Raw genomic sequence first — 24,545 nt, 5'->3', positions numbered from 1 at the left:
ATGGTAAATATCAATACTGGGGGAAATAAGGGCAAATGAAAATTCTTTGTACTAATCTTACAACTACCACAAGATCCAGTACCTTGGGAGGAAAGTCTCAACTATAAATTGATGAACTGTTGGAGGTTCAGTATTTACATCTGAGGGTTAAAATTCCAGAGGCACCCAGTCATAAGAGGGGGTCCCACTCTGGTGAGTTTCACCTTCAGGAGCTTGACCAGGTTCTCCCAGTAAACACTGGAGAAAAATCCACCCCCGCCCACCCTCCCCTTCCATCTGGGAAAGAGAAAAAGGAACCATTTTGAGATGCAAGAGAAGACTCTGTTCTTAACAAGGCCTCAGGAGTAAGAAACAGCCTAACCTACAGGAAGTTTTATTAAACTGACGCAACTCCTGCTGGGAGAAGGGAGATACCCAAGATCAGCCCATTCTAGCCATCCCGTCCCACCTAAGAGTAGAGAAAAACACTGAGAAACACATGTAAAGTTCACAGTTTAGAGGCCTAGGCTCATGGAACTGAAGATCAGACCCAATCCCAGGACTGTAGAATGCTTCCTATTACCCGAAAACCTGTAGTTCCTTTTACCCAGTATAACATGTCCAGGTATCAAGAAAAAAATTAAGACATACTAAAAGGCAAAAAGCACAATTTGATGTGATAAAACAAGCATCAAGGCAGACATGGCATGGATGCTGGAATTATCAAGCTGGTGATTTAAACAACTGTGATTACTCCGCTAAGGGCTCTATAATGGCTAAAGCAGACAGTACAGCAGACAGTTAACTAACAAACTAACACCTCTGCAATGTAAGCAGAGGTGAAATCCTAAGAACCAAAAATTAATGCTAGAAATAAAAATATGTAACAGAAAGGAAAGATGCCTCTGATGAGCTTATTAGTAGACTGGACACAGCTAAGGAAAGAATCTCTGAACTTGAGTATATCAATGAAAGGGAAAGTGAAAGTCGCTCAGTCGTGTCCAACTCTTTGTGACCCCATGGACTACATAGTCTATGGAACTCTCCAGGCCAGAATACTGGAGTGGGTAGCCTTTCCCTTCTTCACGGATCAAACCCAGGTCTACCGCACTGCAGGCAGATTCTTTACCAGCTGAGCCACAAGGGAAGCCCAAGAATACTGGAGTGGGTTGCCACTTCCTTCTCCAGCGGATCTAGGACCCAGGAATCAAACGGGGTCTCCTGCATTGCAGGCGGATTCTTTACCAAGTGAGCTATCAAAAAAGCCAAAGAGAACTGACTGAAGGGGGTAAAAAAAAAGAAACAACGCCCGAGGGTTGTGGGAGAAATGAAAAAGGTGTAACCTGTGTTTAATAGAAATACTAGGAGGAGAAGAAAGGAAAGAACAGAAAAAATATTTGAAACAATAAAAGACTGAGAATTTCCCCAAATTAACATTAAACAACCAACCACAGATCCAGGAAGTTCTGAGGCAGAATAAATCTAAAAAACTACACTTAGGTATCAGCTACATATTGGCACTTGCCAAGAACATCTGCCAGCAACTGAACAACAAGGGCCTCTGCCATCTGCCTCTGCAGAGACTGAATCCTGTGTTGCTGTAGCGGCTGACCTTCAACACCCACTGAGGAGAACTCAGGATGCAGAGTGAGGCACTCTTTGCTCCAGGGAACCCGGTAAAACAGATCTTCAGACAATTAGGTAATTTCAGGAACTGATTTCATGATCTGAATCCTTGCATCTCCTCATATCTAGAAAAGCACTAAATCCCCTTCATGGTGACATCAGCTCCTTGTGACTAGCAGAAAACCTTTTGTAAAATAAGCACCTGACTGTGCTGAACTCCCTTTTCAGCAAAATCTCATATGCTGACCCTCCCCCACTACCGCTTTGGAGCAGTCTCTCAGAGCTATCAGAGGGGCGGTCTCCCAGGCTGCAGTGGTCATTTAGCCTCAAACAAAACTTACCTCACAGCTCTCACATTGTGCATCATTTTAGTCTACACAGGAATATCATTTTCAAACCACAGGCAGAGGCAGGATGGGGAAGAGGTGGGCGGGTGATGCTGAAAGTCACCCCGGGTGGTGGTGGGGGCAGGGGGAGGTAAGAATTGTAACTGAATTTGAATTCTCCTTGGAAATTATGCAAACAAGACAGTAAAGTGAAACAATATAAAGTATTGGGGCGGGGGTGGGGGGGATGGGGGGGGAAACACTGGATTTCTGTACCCTGTGATATTATTTTTCAATGTGTTAAGTCACTTTAGTGTTTGACTCTGTGGCAACCTAAGGACTGTAGCCCACCAGACTCCTCTACCATGGGATTCTCCAGGCAAGAAAATGGAGTGGGTTGCCATTCCCTTTACAGGTAGTAAAGGAAAAATAAGACTTTCTTAGACAAATATCCAGAGAACTTGCTGCTGTTTTGCAAATGTTTTTTTTAAAAAAGTCCTTTTGAGGGAAGAAAAATGATGTAGGTTAGAAATCTGAATGTATATAAAGAAAGGCTGTCGAGAAGGAATAAGTTAAGATAAAATTAAAACTTCAATTTTTCTTATTTCCAATAGCAGGTAGTTTGAGGAAAATAATATAAACAAGGTATTTGATTATATATCTTCTGTGTTGTATTTACATAGAGATACATATTGGGAAGAAAGAAATAAAACTTTGTTTGCAGATGACATGATCATCTAGGTAGAAAATCCAAATCACTCAAAAAAAAAACCAACAAAAAAAAACCCTCTTGGAACTACAAAGCAAATACAGTAAGGCTGCAGGATACAAGGTTAATACAAAAAAATTACATTTTCCTATATACCAATAATGAGCAACGTGAATGTGAAATTAAAAACACAATAACACCGACATTAGCCCCCCAAAAATGAAATGCTTAGCTATAAAGCTAACAAAATACATACAAAATCTACACAGGGGAAACTACAAAACTCTGTTGGATGAAATGAAAGAAAAACTACATAAAATGGAGAAGATACTTTGTGTTTATAGATAGGAAGATTCAATACCATCAAGATGTCAGTTCTTTCTAACTTTATAAATTCAATGCAACCGCAGTCAAAGTTTTAGCAAGTTATTTTATGGATGTTAAGAAACTGATTCTAAGGTTTATATGAAAAGGGAAAAGATTCAGAATAGCCATCACAATGTTTGTTTAGTCTGACTCTTTTTGCGACTCTGACTGCAGCCCACCAGGCTCTTCTAACCATGGGATTTCCCAGCCAAGAATGCTGGAGTTGGTTGCCATTTCCTTCTTTAGTGGATCTTCCCAATCCAGGGATTAAACCTGCATCTCCTGCATTGCAGCTGAATTCTTTACCACTGAGTCACCAGGGGAGCCCAGTCACAATGTTTAAGAACAAATCTGGAGAACAGACACCAGCTGATTTCAAAGATTTATAAAGGCACAGTAATCAAGTCAGAGTAGTATTGGCAAAGAACAAATAAATCAGTGGAAAAGAATACAGAGCCCAGAATAGAGCCACATAAGTATAGTCAACTGTTATTTGTCAAGGGTGGAAAGGCAACACAACAGAGCCAAAGACAACCTTTCTGAAAATGGTGCTGGAACAACTGCACGTTCACATGCAAAGTAATGAATCTAGACACGGACCTTACGCCGCTCACAAAAATTAATTCAAAGTGAAAACAAACTAATTCAAAATGGATCACAGACCTAAGTGTAAAATACACAACTATAAAACTCCTAGAAGATAACATAGGAGAAAATCTAGCTGGTATGGAGATGACTCTTTAGCTAAAACACCAAAGGTATAATCCATGAAAGAAACAATTGATAAACTGGACTTCATTACAATTAAAAACTTTTGCTCTGCCAAGAAAACCAGAAAATAAGCCACAGACTGGGAGAAAATATCTACAGAAAAACAAATCTGATAAAGGACTTTATCCAAAATAGACATAGAACTCAAAGATTAAAAAAAAAAAAACAAAAGAAAAACCTGACTAAAAAATAAGTCAAAGACCTTAACAGACATCTTATCAAAGAAGATACAGACATGGCAAACGAGCACATGAAAAAATTCTTCAAATCATATGTTATAAGGGAAATGCAAACTAAAATAATGAGATACCACTACCCATCCATTAAAACTGACAAAATCTGTAACACTAACACCAAACACTCTGAGGATGTGGCACAAGAGCGCTCGTTCACTGCTGGGGAGAGTACACAACAGTCCAGGTTCAGTTTCCCATAAAGCAAAACGCACTGTTACCACGCGGTTCAGCAACTGCACTTCCTGATATTCACCCACAGGAGTAAAAACTAATGTCCATGCTGAATCCACACACAGAGAGTTACTGCAGCTCCATCACAACTGGCAAAACTTGGAAGCAACCAAGATGTCCTTCAGTAGGTAGGTGGATAAATAAACTGTGGTAAATTAAATGAAATGTTATTTGGGGGAGAAAAAAAAGGAGTCGCCAAGTCATGAAACGACATGGAGGATGAAACGACCTTAAATGCCCATTACTCTGGGGAAAAAAAAAACAGAAAAGTAGACCTACTGTATGATTTCACCTAGATGACATTGTGAATAGGCAAAACTATGCACAGTAAAAAGGTCAGCAGTTGCAAGGATGAGGTGGGTGTGGGGGGTGGAGGGATGAACAGGTAGAACAATGAAGATTTTTATGGCAATGAAAATACTCTGTATGATACAATAATGATAGGTATATGTCATTATACACTTGTCCAAACTCACAGACTATACCACACAATGTATAGTCTATGGGTGAACCATAATGTAAACTACAGACTTTTGAGAGATTATGATGTGTCAATGGAGGGTTATCAATTAGAGCAGACATACCACTCTGGTGGGAGATACTGACATTGGTGAAGGCTATGCATGTGTTGGGGTGGGAGGTATATGGCAAATCTCTGTACCTTCCTCTCTCAACTTTGCTGAGAACCTAAAATTTCTCTTTAAAAAAAGAGTAAAAAAAATAAGTAAATCTTTTGCATAGTTAGAAAAAGAAGTCTTCCCTGCCCAGTTTTATTTTTTATTGGAATATAATTGCTTTACAATGTTATGTCAGTTTCTGCTGTACAAGGAAGTGAATCAACTAGACGTGAAATATATCCCCCTCTCCCTCATAGACCTCACTTCCCCAACCCCATCCCACCTCTCGAGGTCATCACAGAGCACCGAGCTGAGTTTCCTGTGCATTACAGCAGGCTCCCACTAGCTAGGGATTTTACTCATGGTAACGTATATATGCCAATCCTACTCCCCCAACTAATCCCCGCCCCGCCCCCCCAACCCGTGTCCACATGCCTGTTCACTATGTCTGCATCTCTACTCCTGCTCTGGAAATAGGTTCATCTGTACCATTTTTCTAGACTCTACATATATAGATATATGTGGAACGCATGTATATTCCACATGTGTGCATTTATATATGATGTTTTTCTCTTTCTGACTTTCTTCACTCTGCGTGACAGACTCCAGGTCCATTCCTGTCGGGCTTCACTGAGTTATAACTGAACTGGGTAAGTTCAAGGTGTACAGCATAATGACCTGACTTAAGTATACTGCGGAATAATTACTGTAATATGCTCAGTTAACAACTATCATCTCATACAGATGAAAGAAAGAAAAAGAGAAAAGGAAGAGAGGGAAGGAAGAAAACAAAGAAAGTTTTTTTCCTTGTGATGAGAACTCTTATGATTTACTTTAACTTCTAAAGAAGTCAAACTACCACACAATTGCACTTATTTCATATGCTAGCATGGTCATGCTCAAAATCCTTCAAGCCAAGCTTCAACAGTACATGAACCAAGAACTTCCAGACGTACAAGCTGGATTTAGGAAAGGCAGAGGAATTTGATCTCTGGTCAAATATGCAGAGATCAAATTGCCAATATCCGCTGGATCATCGAAAAGGTAAGAGAGTTCCAGAAAGACATCTACTTCTGCTTCACTGACTACACTAAAGCCTTTGACTGTGTGGGTCACAACAAAGTGTGGAAAACTGTTCAAGAAATGGGATACCAGACCACCTTACCTGCCTCCTGACAGACCTGTATGCAGGTCAAAAAGCAACAGTTTGAACCAGACTAGGAACAATGGACTGGTTCCAAATTGAGAAAGGCTGTATATATTGTCACTCTGCTTACTTCACTCAGATACACAGTACATCATGCAAAACACTGGGCTGGATGAAGCACAAAGTGGAATCAAGATTGCCGGAAGAAATATCAATAACTTCACATATGCAGATGACACCATCCTTATGGCAGAAAGTGAAGAGGAACTAAAGAGCCTCTTGATGAAGGTAAAAGAAGAGTGAAAAAGCTGGCTTAAAACTCAATATTCAGAAAACAAAGATCATGGCATCTGATTCCATAACTTCATGGCAAATAGATGGAAAAACAATGGAAACAGTGACAGACTTTTTATTTGGGGGGGCTCCAAAATCACTGCAGATGGTGACTGCAGCCATTAAATTCAAGGACACCTGGCTCCTTGGAAGAAAAGCTATGATAATTCTAGACAGCGTATTAAAAAGCAGAGACATTACTTTGCAAACAAGGTCTGTCTAGTCAAAGCTATGGTTTTTCCAGTAGTCACATTTGGATGTGAGACCTGGACAATAAAAAAGGCTGAGCGCTGAAGAATTGATGCCTTTAAACTGTGGTGCTAGAGAAGACTTTTGAAAGTCCTTTGGACAGCAAGGAGATCAAACCAGGCAATCCTAAAGGAAATCAGTCCTGAATATTCATTGGAAGGACTGATGCTAAAGCACCAGTATTTTGGCCACCTGATGCGAAGAGCCGACTCGCTGGAAAAGATCCTGCTGCTGGGAAAGACTGAAGGAGGAGGAGGAGACAACAGAGGATGAGATGGCTAGATGGTATCATTGATTCAATGCACATGACTTTCAGCAAAGTCCAGGATATACTGAAGGACAGGGAAGACTGGTATGCTGCAGTCCATGGGGTCGCAGAGTCGGACACAGACTGAGCGACTGAACAATTATGTCATCGAGGACTATGAACTATAGTCATCCATCATTTTTTACATTACAGCTCCAGTACTTACCTATCTTATAACTGGAGGTCTGAACCTTGGACCACCCTCATCCAAGTCCCCTACCTCCCTTGCCCTGCCTCTGCACATCTGATCTTTTATTCTATGAGTTTGGGATTTTTTGTTGTTGTTTCATTTTAAGCCCCCCCCCCCTTTTTTTTTCTTAAAGATTGCACATACCAGTGGAATCACACAGAATTCTTATTTCACTAAGCAAAATGATCTCAGGGTCCACCCATGTTGTCACACAAGGTAGGAGTTTTCTTGACTAAATAATATTCCACTGAATATATATCCACATCTTTATCCACTGATGAACACTTAAGATTGTTTCCAGGTCTTGGCTACTATAAATAACATTGCTGTGAATACTGGGGCACAGTGTTTGTTTCCTTTAGATATATTCATATAAGTAGAATTACTGGATCATAAGATAGCTCTACTTTTAATCTCCTGAAGAACCTCCATACTGTTTTCTACAGGGGCTGTACCAATTTTACAATCCCGACAATACATGGTTATGTGATAATCATTCTACAAGACGTAAGGTGATATATTATGGTGGCTTGATTTACATTTTCCTAGTAATTAGTGATGCTAATCACCTTTTCATCTGTTGTCCACTTGTAGGCCTTCTTTGGAAAAAACGTCTATTCAAGACCTTTGTCTATTTTTGGTTCGATTATTTGGAGGTTTTACTATTGAGTTTTATGAGTTCTTTTTATATTCTGGATATCAACACCCCTATCAGATTCAGAAGTATTTAATAGTCTTTTTAAAGACCTTTTTCAAATGTAAAGAAAACATAAGAAACAGATACACTAAAATAGATTTTCAAATCCTGTTACCCCAGCATGGATAGCTTATCACTCTGCTATAATAAAAACCAAAGAAATGAACAGTAATTAATAAAAAAAAAAAAAAGGTAAAGTTATAATACAAGGACCAATAAGACCACAGAATTTCATGTATCACAAAAACTGCAAGACATTAAGGAAAAAACCCCACTATTTTTAAAATGTGCTCATAAAATTATTCCATGCATTAAAAACTAAGCAGTAATTTTATAAGATGTATGCTCAATACATGTAATTCAACCAAGGTTTACTATCCAGACTTTATAAAGAACCCCAACATTCCAACAGAAAACAAAATGTGCAGAAGACATGAGCAATTAAAAATAAAGGAAATACACACAAATTAACCTAAAAAACAAAACAAAACTCACAGATTATTTTAACTTATTCAAGCACCACAAGCAAATAGAAGAGGGATTAACTCTAGGTTGGCACTCAATATTTTTTGAACACTGCATGGACAATGAGCAAATTTTTAAAATACAACAATAAAGATACTCAACCTCACTATAAACAGCGGTATTACAAGTTCAAATTGCCATTCAATAAACCCCTTCAGACTGGCAAAAACTAAAACTTCAGACATTAAGTGGGTGATGATGTGTATAACCAGGAAATCTTAAAAAGTGCTAGTGAAAGCACTTTGGAGATCAATTTGGCAATATCCAGGGTGAAGCTGAAATAATACATGACCCAATAATTTCAATGCTAAGAAATACTCTAGATCAGATGTAAACAAAGTATGGCCCAGCTAAATCTGGCCTGCTGCTTGATTTTACAAGGCCCATGAGCTAAGAATGTGGCTTTCACATTTTTAAAAGGCTCTTCTCTGGTGGCTCAGACAGAAAAGACTCCACCTGCAATGCAGGAGATGCCGGTTCAATCCCTGGTTCAGGAATATCCCCTGGAGAAGGGACAGGCTACCCACTCCAGTATTCTTGGGTTTTTCTGGTGGCTCAGACAGTAAAGAAACCACTCACAATGGAGGAGACCTGGGTTTGATCTCTGGGTTGGAAAGATTCTCTGGAAGAGGGCATGGCGACCCACTCCAGTGTTCTTGCCTGGAGAATTCCATGGACAGAGAAGTCTGGCGGGCTACAGTCCATGGGTTGCAAAAAGTCGGACATTACTGACAGACTAACACTTTCACTTCACTTTTCACTTCAGGGGGTGAAAAACAACAAATCAAACAAGAAAGATGTTTCATGTTACAAGAAAATCATACAAAATTCAAATTTCAGTGCCCATAAAGTTTTACTGGCATACAGCCACACTCATTTGCTTATGCATTATCTATAACTGCCTTCTTACTAAATTGGCAGGCAGCACTGTTTGAAATGCAAAGTGTAAGATATTCACTATCTGGCCCTTTACAGAAAAACTTTGTTGACCTCTGCTCCAGAGAAACACACACATGTGCACAAGGAAATGTACTTTTAAAAAGTTCATAGTAGCTTGGGCCTACGGATGAGCTGGGGGGCGGGGGGCAGGGGCAGAGAGCATAAAAAGAAAAAAAAAAAAAGAGAAAAAAAAAAAAAAAAAAGTTCATAGTAGCAATATGAGACATCCTAAGACATTGATAGTAGCAATGTATGTAAAAGTAAAAAAATTAGATACAACCTAATTTTCACAAAAAAAGGAAATGCATAAATATAATGTAGTATACATTCATACTACGACAAAGAAACAGAGCTATTCTTATCAACATTTAATTTCTCAATGCTGTAAGAATGAAAAACAAGTTACAGAAGAATATAGTATGACATGATTTACAATATATTCTAACAGTCTGCACAGGTACACAGGTTCAAAGATATATATATACATAAAGTACAAAGAAATGTATAGGAATGCCTACCAAACAGAGGTTGGTGGTTACACCTGGAGTGGAGGCAGGAAGATGCAAAAATGAAAGGGTTCACCCCAGTTTCACTGTAGCTAACACTGTACTAACATCGGATTAGCAATGTTTTCTATAGGCTAGGAATCAGAACATGAGTTTTTGCTCTATTATTCTTTATATTCCACACAGACATGAAATATTTCCTAATAATTTTTTAAACTGTCATTGATAAGGTTTTACAATAATAAAAAATAGAATTTTTAAAAAAGTATCACTGACACAGAAGTTAACTTCTGCAAACTAGAAATATAAAAGCAAGAAAAGAAAACCTAAAGAGAGAATTAAATGCAAACATCAGGAAATCTCCGGCTTCCCCAGTGACACAGACGGTAAAGAATCCACCTGCAAAGCAGGAGATGCAGGTTTGATCCCTGAGTCGGGAGGATCCCCTGGAGGAGACAATGGCAACCCACTCCAGCATCCTTGCCTGAAGAAACCCATGGACAGAGGAGCCTGGCAGACTACAGTACATGGGGTCGCAAAGAGTTGGACACAAATGAAGCAACTGAGCATGCACACACACCTCAGGAAACCTCAATAAAGCAATTATAGGCTGCTCTGTAATGCTTTAGTCCCAAACTTTCTTAAGAACCTGTCAAGATTCTCCAAAGGCAATGTCTTAGAGCCCTAAGCCATCATGTTACAAGTCTGGGTACCTTGTTGCAGAGACCACATCAAGAGGCCCTTAGACTACATGGAGAAAGAAGGGCCCAACTTTCCAACCTGCCCATTAGACATCTGCATACAGCTACCTTGGAACTTCCAGGCCAGCCCAGCTACCGCTGAATAACTCCCACAGGTGCTACATAAAGCAGAAAAATCACCCAGCTATGGTGATTTCCTCAAATTCCTAAACTTAAAAAAAAAAAAAAAAAAAAAAAACCTTTATTTTTTTTGATATAGAAGACAGACTACAGTCCAATATTATCTGAAGATGAAGTCTGAATATACTATATTCTTGGAAATAATATCAGACTTCTCCGTGAGCCACAAAAACCACAGTATTCTTTGCCTCAGGATGCAGCTCCTATTCATTGTTCTTAGTTTATCAACTTCTTCATTCCATTCAGTGGGTTTCTATGCATCCTTCGGCAGGATGCTGACATCCAAGTAGTTCCATCCAAGGCCAACATCAGGCAGCAGTTTGGTGCTGCTGCTATTGCTGGAAGGATACTGATCTTCTATGGAATCAAAGTATCAGTACCTTAAGCCAAAGTAATGTAGTTGGTAATATCTATATATAGAATAACAACTCTAAAAATACAGTTATCTTGAGCACACACAGTCCAAAAAAATGAATAATTTAAGAAATGATCACAACAGACAGGTGGCTCCAAATGTTCCTCTGCTCCAAGGAAAGGAGAGAAGACCATCAAGATGGCAGGGGAATTCAACAGTCATGAGATGGACCAATGAAACACTGTAATTCTGAAAGTGTAAATGCAAAATTCAACAAGGAGAAAAATGACAGGTTCATAGTAAACCGAAATTAAAATAAGGTAAACTTGAAAACCAGGTATAAAGCCTGTAAAGGGTGAAGACAAAAGAGACTCAGGAGTTGGTACTCAAAACTTGTGAGGAAACACTAAGATTGGCAGAGTTAATTACTAGAATGACAAAATTAAATCATTCTTTTTTATCTCCTGTGATAATAGAGAATGGAGACTAACATGAACTGAAGAAAGAAGTTTAAATGCCAAAACACGGAATCCCACCTCATCCAAACAGCAGCACAGGACTTTCAGAAGCAAAGAAGATACTGGTTTCCATGATCATGGAGTCATTAGAAGTCACGGTGGTAAAAGGGAGTACCTTCACCATATTGCTAAGATTTACTGGTAGATTCAAACACAGAGGAGGTTGTAGAGGCAAAGTTTGCAGATCTTTTTTTCAATACAGGAAAGACAAGAAGGTTATTACATAGTCTACAAATAAGTCTCTGGAAATTTCTAGCTCTTCCTGTTCTTAAAACTGGCTTCAATCTTTCCAAAAAATAAACAAGTACATTTGTTATACACTTGTACACAAGCACTGTTTACTTTCTTCTCCTTGCTATATTTCAATGATTATGCAGTTAATGTGGGAGGAAAAAAACTCTCCTGTTAAAAACTAAGCATGAAATGTACTTGAAATTACTCTCCCAAATCAAGATCAGAATATGGCTTGCTGTCTTACTTCTCAAGCCTGTGGTTTCAGAAGGCCTCAAAGTAGCTGCTGTTAGCTTGGGATGAGGCACAGGGTCCACGTGTCCCAACTTGCCTAGGGCTGCTCCAATTTTAGTACTCAAAGTTAGTATCCACAGGAGACAAGAGGTCCTAATTTTTGGTGATGGACACAGAAGGCTCTCAGAAGTACAAAAGGCTAAGGTAGCCCAAAAAAACAGGAGCTAAGAGTAACACTGTTAGTGTCAAATGGATACTGCATGGCTACTTTCTGGTTTTTAGGTGATGTAGGCAACCATAATTGGCAGTTCACAATAATGGATCATCCATTGTGGCATCACTACAAGTAACATGACTTAAGCGCACAACTGAAGAGGGTTGTAATTGTGATCAACAGCCTGCCTTTGACTTTCTGGATTAACTGTTGTGTTTTGGACTGAGATGACATTTAATTTTTAATACTGTAAACAGTGGTGACCATATTTTCTAAGAGATTAGGTAATGGAAATGAGAAGGATTATAATAACAACTCCAGCATATCACTGAATGAAAGAAAAAAAGGAAGGAGAAGTTTCTATCATTCTTCCTCTTTTCTTCCTTATGCTTGCTTGGTTTCAGAAATTCTTGAATCAGTTACTAATCAAAGAAAAGTTAACCAATGACTATGTTGCAGGTTTCATTCCAATCCCAAAGAAAGGCAATGCCAAACAATGTACAAACTACCACACAACTGCACTCATCTCACATGCTACCAAAGTAACGTTCAAACTGCTCAAGCCAGGCTTCAACAGTACATGAAACATGAACTTCCAGATGTTCAAGCTGGTTTTAGAAAAGGCAGAGGAAACAGAGATCAAATTGCCAACATCCGTTGGATCACAGAAAAGGCAAGGAGAGAGTTCCAGAAAAACATCTACTTCTGATTCACTGACTACACTGAAGCCTTTGACTGTGTAGATCACAACAAACTGGAAAATTCTTCAAGAGATGGGAATACCAGACCACCTTACCTGCCTGCTGAGAAATCTGTATACAGGTCAAGAAGCAACCATTTGAACCAGACATGGAACAACAGACTGGTTCCAAACTGGGAAAGGAGTACGTCAAGGCTATATACTGTCACCCTGTTTATTTAATCCATATGCAGAGCACATCATTCAAAATGCCGGGCTACATGAAGCACAAACTGGAATCAAGGTTGCTGGAAGAAATACCAATAACCTCAGATACGCAGATGACACTACCCTTATGGCAGAAAGTGAAGAACAATTAAAGAGCCTCCTGATGAAAGGGTAAGAGGAGAGTGAAAAAGTTGGCTTAAAACCCAACATTCAAAAAACTAAGATCATGACATTGATACCATCATTTCATGGCAAACAGATGGGAAAACAATGGCAACAGTGAAAGACTTTATTTTTTCAGGCTCCAAAATCACTGCAGATAGTGATTGCAGCATGAAATTAAAAGGCACTCGCTCCTTGGAAGAAAAACTATGACCAAGCTAGACAGCATATTAAAAAGGAGAGACATTACTTTGCCAACAAAGGTCCATCTAGTCAAAGCTGTGGTTTCTCCAGTAGTCACATATGGATGTGAGAGCTGGACTATAAAGCTGAGTGTCGAAGAATTGAAGCTTTTGAATTGTGGTGTTGGAGAAGACTCGAGAGTCCCTGGGGCTGTGAGGAGATCCAACCAGTCCATCCCAAAAGAAATCAGTTCCGAATATTCACTGGAAGGACTAATGCTGAAGCTGTAACTTTAATACTTTGGCCACCTGATGCGAAAAACTGACTCACTGGAAAAGACCCTGATGCTGGGGAAGATTGAAGGCGGAAGGAGGAGATGATAGAGGATAATGTGGTTGGATGGCGTCACTGACTGGATGGACATGAGTTTGAGCAAGCTTTGTGAGTTGGTGATGGAGAGGAAAGCCTGGTGTGCTGCAGTCCACGGGGTCACAGAGTCGGATATGACTGAGCAACCGAACTATGTTGCTATTTATACCTTTGAGAAAAATTACAAATGTGTGGTCTATCTTCTGGTCTTCCTTTAGCTTCCTAATCTGTCTAGAAATTAGAAACTTTTGGATCTCAAAAGAACTGTAGTTCTCAAGTTCAAGAAACAATATGACTCTGTTGAAAGTATTTAAAACTACAAGAACAAAACACCAAAGAGGTATGGGAGAGGAAAGATGGCTGCAAATTCTTTTCCACCATTCTCGATGAATGAAGATTCTACTTCCCCTCCCCTTGAATCTGAGCTAGCTCTGTGGCTTTCTGGCCAATCAAATGCGATAGAAGTGACACTGTGATTTCTGAAGTTGGGCCTTAAGAGATCTGTGGCTTCGGCTTTTGCCCTCGTAGAGATCAAATTGAATCAATAAATGGTTAAGTCACTCAAGTCGAGTCTGACTCTTGGTGACCCTGTGGATTGTAGCCCACCAGGCTCCTCCATCCATGGGATTCTCCAGGCAAGAATGCTGGAGTGGGTTGCCATTTCCTTCTCCAGGGGATCTTCCCGACCCAGGGATTGAACCCAGGTCTCCCTCATTGCGGGCAGACACTTTAACCTCTGAGCCACCAGGGGGAGTCCCTATAATTCCCTATTATTTTTTTCTTCTCTTGTCCAGGTCCCCTGACCCTAAAGGTTAAACAGGTAAGAAAAATGGGAAAGCAAAGGGATAAAGAAGGAAAGGAGGGAAGAAAGAAGGAAAGGACTGCTGAAGGAGGTTAAGGCTCTAGCACAGGTCCCAGGCTCCGATTCTGCTGACGCCCTAACTTGCTCTAGGTCATGTAATCCCTTTAGACCTCTTGACCTCCTCAAATTGTCAACAAACTTTTGTAATGGCAACATTACAATACAATACAACATTACAGTATACGTTATTGTATTAACATTACAATAACATTACAGTACAGTAACACCTAACTTATAGAAGTCTAGATGTAAAAAACATAATATCATTCTCTCTTCCCCTCTCACTAGTCAATCTAGAATATCAAGAACAATTAGCTAATACCTAGGAAAAGAAAGGTAGTAAGTGAAAGAGAGTAAAAACCAGAATTCAAATAAGAGAGAAGGCAAGCATTAAGAACAGAAAAGTAAGAAAAGTTTTTCTCTTTTCTACCTGCTAAGAAAATAAATATAATAACAACTTATACATAGTATTTGGAATTACATGCCTGGAATTGTTCTAAGAGTTTACTATATATTAACATGTTTAATCTTCATGGCAACCTTATGAGGTAACTGCAATTATTATCCTTGTTTGACAGAAATGAAAACACAAAGGTTAAGTTATCAATCCAAGATCTCAGTGCTAGTAAGTATAGAGCTATAAGATGAAGTCTCGCCTTCTGGCTTCTGATTTCATGTTCTCAATGCATTTCTTATGAAAATTGCTACCATTTCATGTGAGGTTCTACTCGACTGTTCCATGTGAGTACATGAAATCAAGTGATAAGCAGAATTTACTGATTAAACTGGAAAGCAACTAGGAAATATATACAGCTAAAGCAGTAAACACAGAATGACACCATGGTATAGTTTCTAAAAGGCAGTACAATCAAAAGAGGAAGGAGTAGGGCTAAAATGAAGAACGTTGTGGTGTGACCTGCTGAGTAGGCCAAAACTAAAGACCTTGCTCATATATCAATGGGAGCGTGCTAAGTCCCTTCAGTCATGTCCAACTCTTTGCAACCCCATGGGCTGTAGCCCGCCAGGCTCCTCTGTCCATAGGATTATCCAGACAAGAATACTGGAGTGGGTTGTCATCTCCTCCTCCAGGGGATCTTATTGACACAGGGATTGAATAAACATCTCTTATTTCTCCCGCATTGGCAGGCAGGTTCTTGACCACTATCACCACCTCAGTTCAGTTCAGTTGCTCAGTCGTGTCCGACTCTTTGCGACCCCATGGACTGCAGCACGCCAGGCCTCCCTGTCCATCACCAACTCCCGGAGCTTATTCAAACTCATGTCCATTGAGTCGGTGATACCATCCAACCATCTCATCCTCTGTAGTCCCCTTCCCCTCCTGCCTTCAACCTGTCCCAGGGTCAGGGTCTTTTCCAATGAGTCAGTTCTTCTCATCAGGTGGCCAAAATATTGGAGTTTCGGCTTCAACATCAGTCCTTCCAATGAATATTCAGGGTTGATTTTCTTTAGGATGGACTGGTTGGATCTCCTTACAGTCCAAAGGACTCTCAAGAGTCTTCTCCAACACCACAGTTCAAAAGCATCAATTCTTCAGTGCTCAGCTTTCTTTAATGGTCCAACTGTCACATTCATACATACTGGAAAAACCACAGCTTTGACTAGACAGACCTTTGTTGGCAAAATAATGTCTCTGTTTTTTAATACACTGTCTAGGTTGATCATAGCTTGTCTTCCAAGGAGCAAGCATCTTTTAATTTCATGTTGCAGTCACCATCTGCAGAGATTTTGGAACTCAAGAAAATAAAGTCTCTCGCTACTTCCATTGTTTCCCCATCTGTTTGCAATGAAATGAGACTGGATGCCATGATCTTAGTTTTTTAAATGTTGAGGTTTTTTTTTTTCCGTTTATTTTTATTAGTTGGAGGCTAATTACTTTACAATATTGTAGTGGTTTTTGCCATACATTGACATGAATCAGCCATGGATTTACATGTATTCCCCATCCCAATCCCCCCTCCCACTCCACCCAATCCCTCTGGGTCTTCCCAGTGCATCAGCTCCGAGCACTTGTCTCATGCATCCAACCTGGGCTGGTGATCTGTTTCACCCTTGATAATATACATGTTTTGATGAACGTTGAGTTTTTAAGCCAGCTTTTTCACTCTACTCATTCACTTTCATCAAGAGGCTCTTTTGCTCCTCTTCACTTTCTGCCATAAGGGTGCTGTCATCTGCATATTTGAGGTTACCGATATTTCTTCCAGCAATCTCGAGTCCAGCTTGTGCTTCATCCAGCCTAGCATTTTGCATGATATACTCTGCATATAGGTTAAATAATAATCAAGGTGGCAATATATAGCTTGACGTACTTTTTACCCAATTTGGAACCAGTCTGTTGTTCCATGTCTGATTCTAATGATTACTTCTTGACCTGCATACCGATTTCTCAGCAGGCAGGTGGATGGTCTAGTATTCTCATCTCGAAGAATTTTCCACAGCTTGTTGTGATCCACACAGTCAAAGGTTTTGGTGTAGTCAATAAAGGAGAAGCAGACTTTTTTTCTGGAATTCTCTTGCTTTTTTGATGATCCAACAAATGTTGGCAATTTGATCTCTGGTTCCTCTGCCTTTTCTAAATCCAGCTTGAATATCTGGAAGTTCTTGGTTCATGTACTACTGAAGCCTGGCTTGGAAAATTTGGAGCATTACTTTGCTAGCATGTGAGATGAGTGCAATTGTGCGATAGTTTGAACATCTTTGGCATTGCCCTTCTTTGGAACTGGAATGAAAACTGATCTTTTCCAGTCCTGTGGCCACTGTTGAGTTTTCCAAACTTGCTTGCATATTGAATACAGCACTTTCACAGCATCATGTTTTAGGATTTGAAATAGCTCTACTGGAATTCTATTGCCTCCACTAGCTTTGTTTGAAGCGATGCTTCCTAAGGCCCACTTGACTTCACAATCCAGGATGTTTGGCTCTAGGTGAGTGATCACACCATCGTGGTTACCTGGATCATGAAGATCTTTCTGGATAGTTCTTCTGTGTATTCTTGCCACCTCTTCTTAATATCTTCTGCTTTTGTGAGGTCCATACCGTTTCTGTCTTTTATTGTGCCCATCTTTGCATGAAATGTTCCCTTTTCTAATTTTCTTGAAGAGATCTCTTAGTCTTTCCCATTCTATTGTTTTCTTCTATTTCTTTGCATTGATCACTGAGAATGGCTTTTTTATCTCTCCTTGCTACTTTTTGGAACTCTGCATTCAAATGGGTGTATCTTTCCTTTTCCTCTTTGCTTCTCTTCTTTTCTCAGCTATTTGTATGGCCTTGTCAGACAACCATTCTGCCTTTTTGCATTTCTTTTTCTTGTACATGGTTTTGATCACTGCCTCCTGTACAATGTCATGAACCTCCATCCACAGTTCTTCAGGCACTCTATCAGATCTAATCCTTTGAATCTATTTGTCACTTTCACTGTATAATCATAAGGGATCTGATTTAGGTCATACCTGAATGGTCTAGTGGTTTTCCCCTACTTTCTTCTATTTAAGTCTGAATTTTGCAATAAGTGCCACCTGGAAAGCCCCTATTCATATTCATGGAATGCCAATCATTTAGGAGAAATGGTACTTTAGTTCAAGAGATGGGGTGAAGTGTTTACTATCCCCCATAGAAATGACAAATGGATTGGATTCGTAACTTGACTTGAATGTAAAAATAAAGTATAATTAAGGGAAAATGGAAAACACTTTTCATTTGGAAACATAAGCAGTTTTACTGGATAGAGGATAACACTGCAGTAGTTTAGACCAATCTCTTCAACTAGTAGACAAAGTCCACAAAGGGAGACGGGCCCAGAATGAAAACAAAGTAGTAAATACACACAGACACACACACATATGAAAGGGGAAGTAGAAAAATATGGGAGAAAATATTGGTTATGCAGTTAGTAGAAGAAAAAAGATAAAGGGAAAGAAACTATTATAGAATGAACAACAGCACTATTAAAAAAAAAAAAAAAAACAAATGAGAGAAGAGTTAAGATTCGCCAGAGGTTCCACAGGTGAGAAAAGGAGAATATCCCAAGAAAGAGAAGGCGCTAACTACCAGCACCTTTGCCCTATACCGCAAGCCTCGTACCTGACCTCCCTGACATTCTTCTGCCCCTCCCTAGAGCATTCTACAAGTGGTACACCTTGACCTTTTTTTGAAACAAACCTGAGGATGTTAACCCCAGTCTCCTCTTGTAACATTCTCCTTACTAGCGCCACATGGTCCTCTCAGTTCCCTAAACATACCAGGCTTCCTCTATTGCAACCGCCCTGGCTAGAAAGCTGCCTCTCCACCTTTCCCTCTCCTAGTCACCCTTCAAACTGCCCTAGTTAGATCAAATTCTCATTATTACAAATAATCCCCATTTGTTGCACTTGACAGCTGTAATTTTACACTTACAAGTACGATTATTTGATTACTGACTCTCTTCACTGGACTGGAAACTCCACCGGGAAACCTCCCCTGCCTCCAGTGTGCCTCTCAGCACAGTGCCTACAACATTACAGTTTCTCAGTGAGTATCTACTCAGTGAGTGAACAAAAGAAACCTCCCAAACTATCACAAGAGGGAAAGGGGCAGAAGACAGCCTTAAGTGAACAGAAGAGAAAGGAACAAATCAAAGAGGGGGAAGAAAAAAATTCAATACAAGCTGTCGCCTAATTCAATTCACACCATTTCAGTGTGATACTATACTGACAAAATAAAGCACAATAGTAACCAGTAGCTCTCTTTTTCCCTAGTGAAGGTAGAGAAAGAACTGGAATTAGTATTTAATGTCACAGTTTGTGAGAATGTAAAGCACTCTTTAGAATATGAATGACAAACCAGCACCTCAAACTTAAGATGAGGAAAACAGAGCTATGAGCTTCTCATTCCTCTACTCCATCTCAACAAATGGAGTCCCCCCACCACCCACCAAACCAAAACCCTAGGAGTCATCTCTGATTCCTACTTCTCTCTGATCCTCTATACAATGCATTAAGAAGTTCTCAAACAGATCTTCCATCTATCCACTTCTCTTTCCTGATGGCCAGTGGTACCATCCTAATCCAAGCCTCTCCCTTTTTCAAACCGCTACAATATTCTAACTAATGGCTCTGCTTTTACTCTTACTCTGCTCTAATTTACTCCAGGAGAAAAGTGATTTTTTTAAAAGATAAATTGTATCATTAACTCCATTGCCCCAACTCTTCAACGATTTCCTACTTTTCAGAATCAAATAAAAATTCATGAACTTTCATGAACTGCTCTCTCTCATATCTGTGCTTGTTACTGTGTTCTGTGCTTATTACATTTCAGCCATAATGATCTTTTTTTAAACAAATGAAATCCTATATCATCTCAGAACCTTTACAGGCATCGTCCTCTCTGCCATACTCTAGTCTTACAGTTATTAACTTAACACAGGTGTGACCTCCTCAGGAAGGCCTTTCCTGACCTTAACACTATGTAAAATGGCTTTTTCTATGTATTTCTTCCACAGCCTTATACTACACTATTATCTTCTTGTTTATTTCATTAACAACAAATAAAGATGCTCCAGGTGCAAGAAGTATGATGGTGAAAAGAAAAAGTTATTGCTTTAATGGAGCTTCTATTATTACAGGACTAAAAAACATGAAGACAAATTTATCATGTGAAAAGTGCTACCATGAAAATAAAACAGAGGAATACCATGTTTGTACATGCGAGTGTGGCAGCATGACATTTTGAGTCGGCTGTCAGGTCTGAGCAGATCTAAATAAAGAAGGAAACAACTATGCAAAAAAAAAAAAAAAAATGGTAAGATTGTTCTAAATGGATTAATTTTTAGTTATAAAAAGTCCCTCCTACTAAAATATAAGTCCTATGAAGGAAAGGACCCTAACTATCTTATGCACTGCTGTCTTTACTTTGGTAATGTGCCTAGCACAGAGTAGGCTGACATAAATATTTGCTGAGTGAATATTTGGCAAGTTATATTGGAGTATGTCATCATTAAAAGCATAAAGAACCAAAAGAATTAAATATAAAAAATAAGTAGTCCTAAATATCGTTCCACTTATTTAGTAGTACTAAATATCAGCCCCTTATGCTAAATATCCTAAATATCCTAAATATCATTCCACTTATTTAGTAGTACTAAATATCAGCCCCTTATTCTAAACAAGGCACCATTCACTTGCTTATGTAAACGCTGAAAAAGTGATGAAATTCAATTTTTTCCACTAGAGGAATTCATAGACCCTGAAGTTAGAATAAGCTAAAAACAGCAGCTTTAAATTTACCTCAGCCCTGTAACTGTTGGCCTTATTTATGCTCCTTCCATCCTCCCAATGTTCATCACATAGCACCACCTGTAACACAAGCTGCACCACGCTCTCAGCCTCTGACAGGTAACTAATCAGCCCAAATGAGAACGGAGATTGAATGGAAGAAATATAAAATGAAGCCAGAAAACTCACAAGCTTTCCACATCTTCTTACTACAAATCTCATATAAAACTCACCATTTTTAAATAAAGGCTGGTTTGCATAACAAGGTAAAAAAAATTTTTTTTGTTCTGCTATACTTCAAGGAAGAAGAATGAAGAATATTAATATTTCTTTTCCCATTCACCTCTGCTGCTAAGTCACTTCAGTCGTGTCCGACTCTTTGTGACCCCATAGATGGCAGCCCACTAGGCTCCCCCATCCCTGGGATTCTCCAGGCAAGAACACTGGAGTGGGTCCCACTCACCTCTACTGGTCCCTATTTGTTCACTGGACTGAGTACCTACTGTGTTCCAGGCACTGTTCCCAATGCAGTTAAGAAAACTGTAAACATGGCATAAGCATCCTTCGACACCCTCTTAGAAGACCTTGTAGCATAGTGAAGTTGTACTATCTTAACTCAGAAATGTTTCCAATTATTTTTAAAGTACTGCCTATATCCCATGTGAAATTCATCTTTGCAAAATTATCCAGAGGAGTTAACCTTTTTTTTTTTTTAAACAATCACTGCACAGCAGACAGCCCTGCTCTCCCGAACTGATTAATAAACCCAATTACCAGCAAAAACTGAATCCACAGTCAAATTAACCAATGAACATTAGAGTTCCTGATCCACAACTACAACAAATTTAGCTGTAATGGGGGATCTTTATATTTGGCCAAAAAGCCAATACTGTTACCATTACCACCATCCCCAACAATAATATGTAGGTTTTCTTAACATTGGCTTAGTTCACCTACAGATGTTTAACTTTTCCTCACAAGTGAATAAAAATGGAATCACTCGAGCTCTGTCTGTTAGCTTAGGTGACGACCCCCAAATTGATATTATCTCGTTCTCTTTCCTCAGATACATTACTTCCTAAAATACGTTCAGCAAAACACATTTCTTAGGGCCAGGCCTAATCTGAATGCTGGCTGCAAAAGGAAGCCTGAAGCTCTGCGAAACAGAAAGGCCTGGGGGTGGGGGGATGTTAAAACAAGCTCCAGGAAACTACGTCTCCCCTCCCAAAGTGGTCTGGCCCCCGATTTCACCCAACCTTTTAGCAACTTGAAACTTTTCACAAACACCAAACAAGAGGCGAGCGCAGTCGGCTCTCATCCCCAGGCCAGCACGGAGAAAGCAAAAAAATGTCAAAAAAAAAAAAAAAAAGACAGCAGTCTCAGAGGACGCACAGAAACTCCGGCTCGCGGCCGGTCCACCGCCTTCCCCTCACAGCCTCCCGGCTCCCGGCCGAGCCCCTCGCCCTACCGGGCTCGAAGCCGGCGCCCCCGCAGCAGCTTCCTTCCCTGCCATCGCCCCCGAGCCGCCGCCCCCCGAACCCGCCCGGCGCCCGTCACCGAATATCCGGGAATCAGGGGCCCACATTTTCCCGTCTCTGCTCACCCCCACCCCCGACACGGGCAGGAACAGACGTACCTTCCAGAAAAGTAATCTCCCCGGCGCTGCCGTCGCTCTTGCCAGCCGCCATCTTCCTCCTCCCACGCCGCCGCCGCCTTAATCCATGGCCCGCGCCGCCGCCGCCGTCGCGTTCGCCAGGATGAGGGGCCGCGCCGCAGGAGGGTAGCCGCCGCAGGGTTGCGGGCCTAGGACTCGGCCGTGAGGCGGGCAACGCTGCCTCTTCCGGACGGGCCTACACAAAAGCAGGCCGGCTCCCGGGGCCTATCCGCGGGCGGGCGGCGAGGCCCGCGGCCTGGGCTGGCTCAGGCCCCGCGGGGCGAACGCGAGCGGCGACGGCGGCGACGGCGCTTCCCGGGCCCGGTGCCTCTCGGCCCGCGACTCCCCATCCACCGCCCGCCCAGGCCGCCCTTGAAGCTTCCCCCAGCTGCGGGCCCGCAGGAAGGGGGGGGGGGGAGGGCAGAAGGCGAGCTCACAGATACGCTTCCCTCAGTCCCGGGCCGTAAAATGGCCGCACCCGCCGCGCCGGGGAGGCGAGGTCTCCGCGACCCACAGGCGCCCCCCGGGGCCCTCCGCTCCCAGTGCCGCCGCCGCCGCCGCTACGGCCGTCCGCCCACCCCGCCCAGGCGCGAATGCATCAGCCGAGGCCTCTGCGACTGTCCATGTGGACAGGGGTGGGTCTCCGCTGCCACCGCCTAGCGTCCGTCGCCACAGCAGCTCCAGCCGCCGCCGCCGCCGCCGCTCCTCCCCCACGGGCGCTGCTGCTGCTGCTGCTGCCGCCCGGCTCCCGCCCCCGCGCCGCCGCCGCCGCCCCCAGCGCGGCTCCCCCTCAGGAGCCCGGGCTCTCGCGCGGGCGGAGAGGCTGCGGCGCCGCGCAGAGCCCCGCCGCGTGGCGCCCGCCGCCCGGCCCTCGGCGGCGAGGGCCCAGCGCGGCGCCGGCTCGGCCCACACACGCCGGGGCCGGAGTCGCTGGCGGGCCGGGCCGGCGCTGCATTCGGCCTCCGCGGCAGCACGGTGGCCTAAGAAGGACTCTTTGAGTTCATTCCTCTGAGGGGGCCTTCGGGCCTAAACCATAGCCGAGTGGAGAGAAAAGGTCGAGTGAAGTAGCGCGATCACACGTGTGGAAAGTGATTTGTGGGCTTCTTCATTGTTAAAAAAAGTTTTCAAGGTAATTCATCAGGGAAGTTGCTACAGTACCCTTTGGATGACAGTGTAAATTTAAAATTAAAAAAAATTCGTGTCCTTTTGTGTGCCTGAAACTTCAAAAGCCGTCCCCCTGCCTTACCGGTCAGTCAGGCCTTACGACTACAGGTGACAGTGTCATGTTCGTTTTTCTTTTCTTTTTTAATTAAAGAAATGTCATGTTCACTAACGAATATTTGGAAAATACAGAAAAGGAAAGAAGTTATGTATAGTCCCACCATGAAATTCACAACTCCTTTTGGTGTGTGGTCTTCCAATCAAACATTTTTCTTAAATCCCTCACTGTCCTCCCTTGGGAAAAAAAAACACAAATGCATGCTGTATATCCATGAAAATTAAACAGTAACTAAAATGATACAGGAAAACTATGATTGAGTCAATCAAGAAATGAACTAGTTTAATTGCCCTGGGGCCAAGGTTTAAGTCAAAAAAACTTTGTTTAAAACTTCTTTTAAAGTCTTTTCCTAAGATGAACTAATAACCTTTCCTGACTTAGTAAGAGTGATATAGTGAATATGTTATCATTTGCTATTTTTGTTGCTTGAGGAGATTGAATGATAGTTGTGATGGTCTATGACAAAGAGTCTGTGCCAATGACAGTATCATGCTCAGGCAGATAGATCATAGCCACATGCGGTTGACTGGACTCATTTATACAGACTCTAAAATGTACTTTTGGAAAGAATTTTTGAGTTTAAAATCCATACATGCATTGAAAATGGAAGAAGGTGCCAGAAGTCTGGGAATATGGATGGTCTCTAAAAGTAGGAAAAGGCAAGGAAACTAAT

General features: G+C 41.4%; 1 protein-coding gene across 7 annotated transcripts in view; it reads right to left on the bottom strand.

Annotated features, from left to right (window-relative positions):
* SENP6 (SUMO specific peptidase 6) overlaps positions 1–23,288 on the bottom strand; it is a 129,095-nt gene extending 105,807 nt beyond the window's left edge. For 3 of the 7 annotated variants that reach the window (XM_065911598.1, XM_065911599.1, XM_065911600.1), the window contains exon 1: positions 22,576–23,288. In XM_065911598.1, coding sequence (XP_065767670.1) covers positions 22,576–22,627 — 52 coding nt within the window. In that variant the 5' untranslated portion in view covers positions 22,628–23,288. The remainder of the gene's footprint in view (positions 1–22,575) is intronic. The other 4 variants (XM_065911601.1, XM_065911602.1, XM_065911605.1 and 1 more) reach the window with 2 other exon arrangements.
* Between the last annotated feature and the right edge of the window lie 1,257 nt (positions 23,289–24,545).

This window comes from Muntiacus reevesi, chromosome 19, assembly GCF_963930625.1.
Source record: "Muntiacus reevesi chromosome 19, mMunRee1.1, whole genome shotgun sequence".
Classification (NCBI taxonomy): Eukaryota; Metazoa; Chordata; class Mammalia; order Artiodactyla; family Cervidae; genus Muntiacus; species Muntiacus reevesi.
This window is presented reverse-complemented; position numbering and strand designations above follow the sequence as displayed.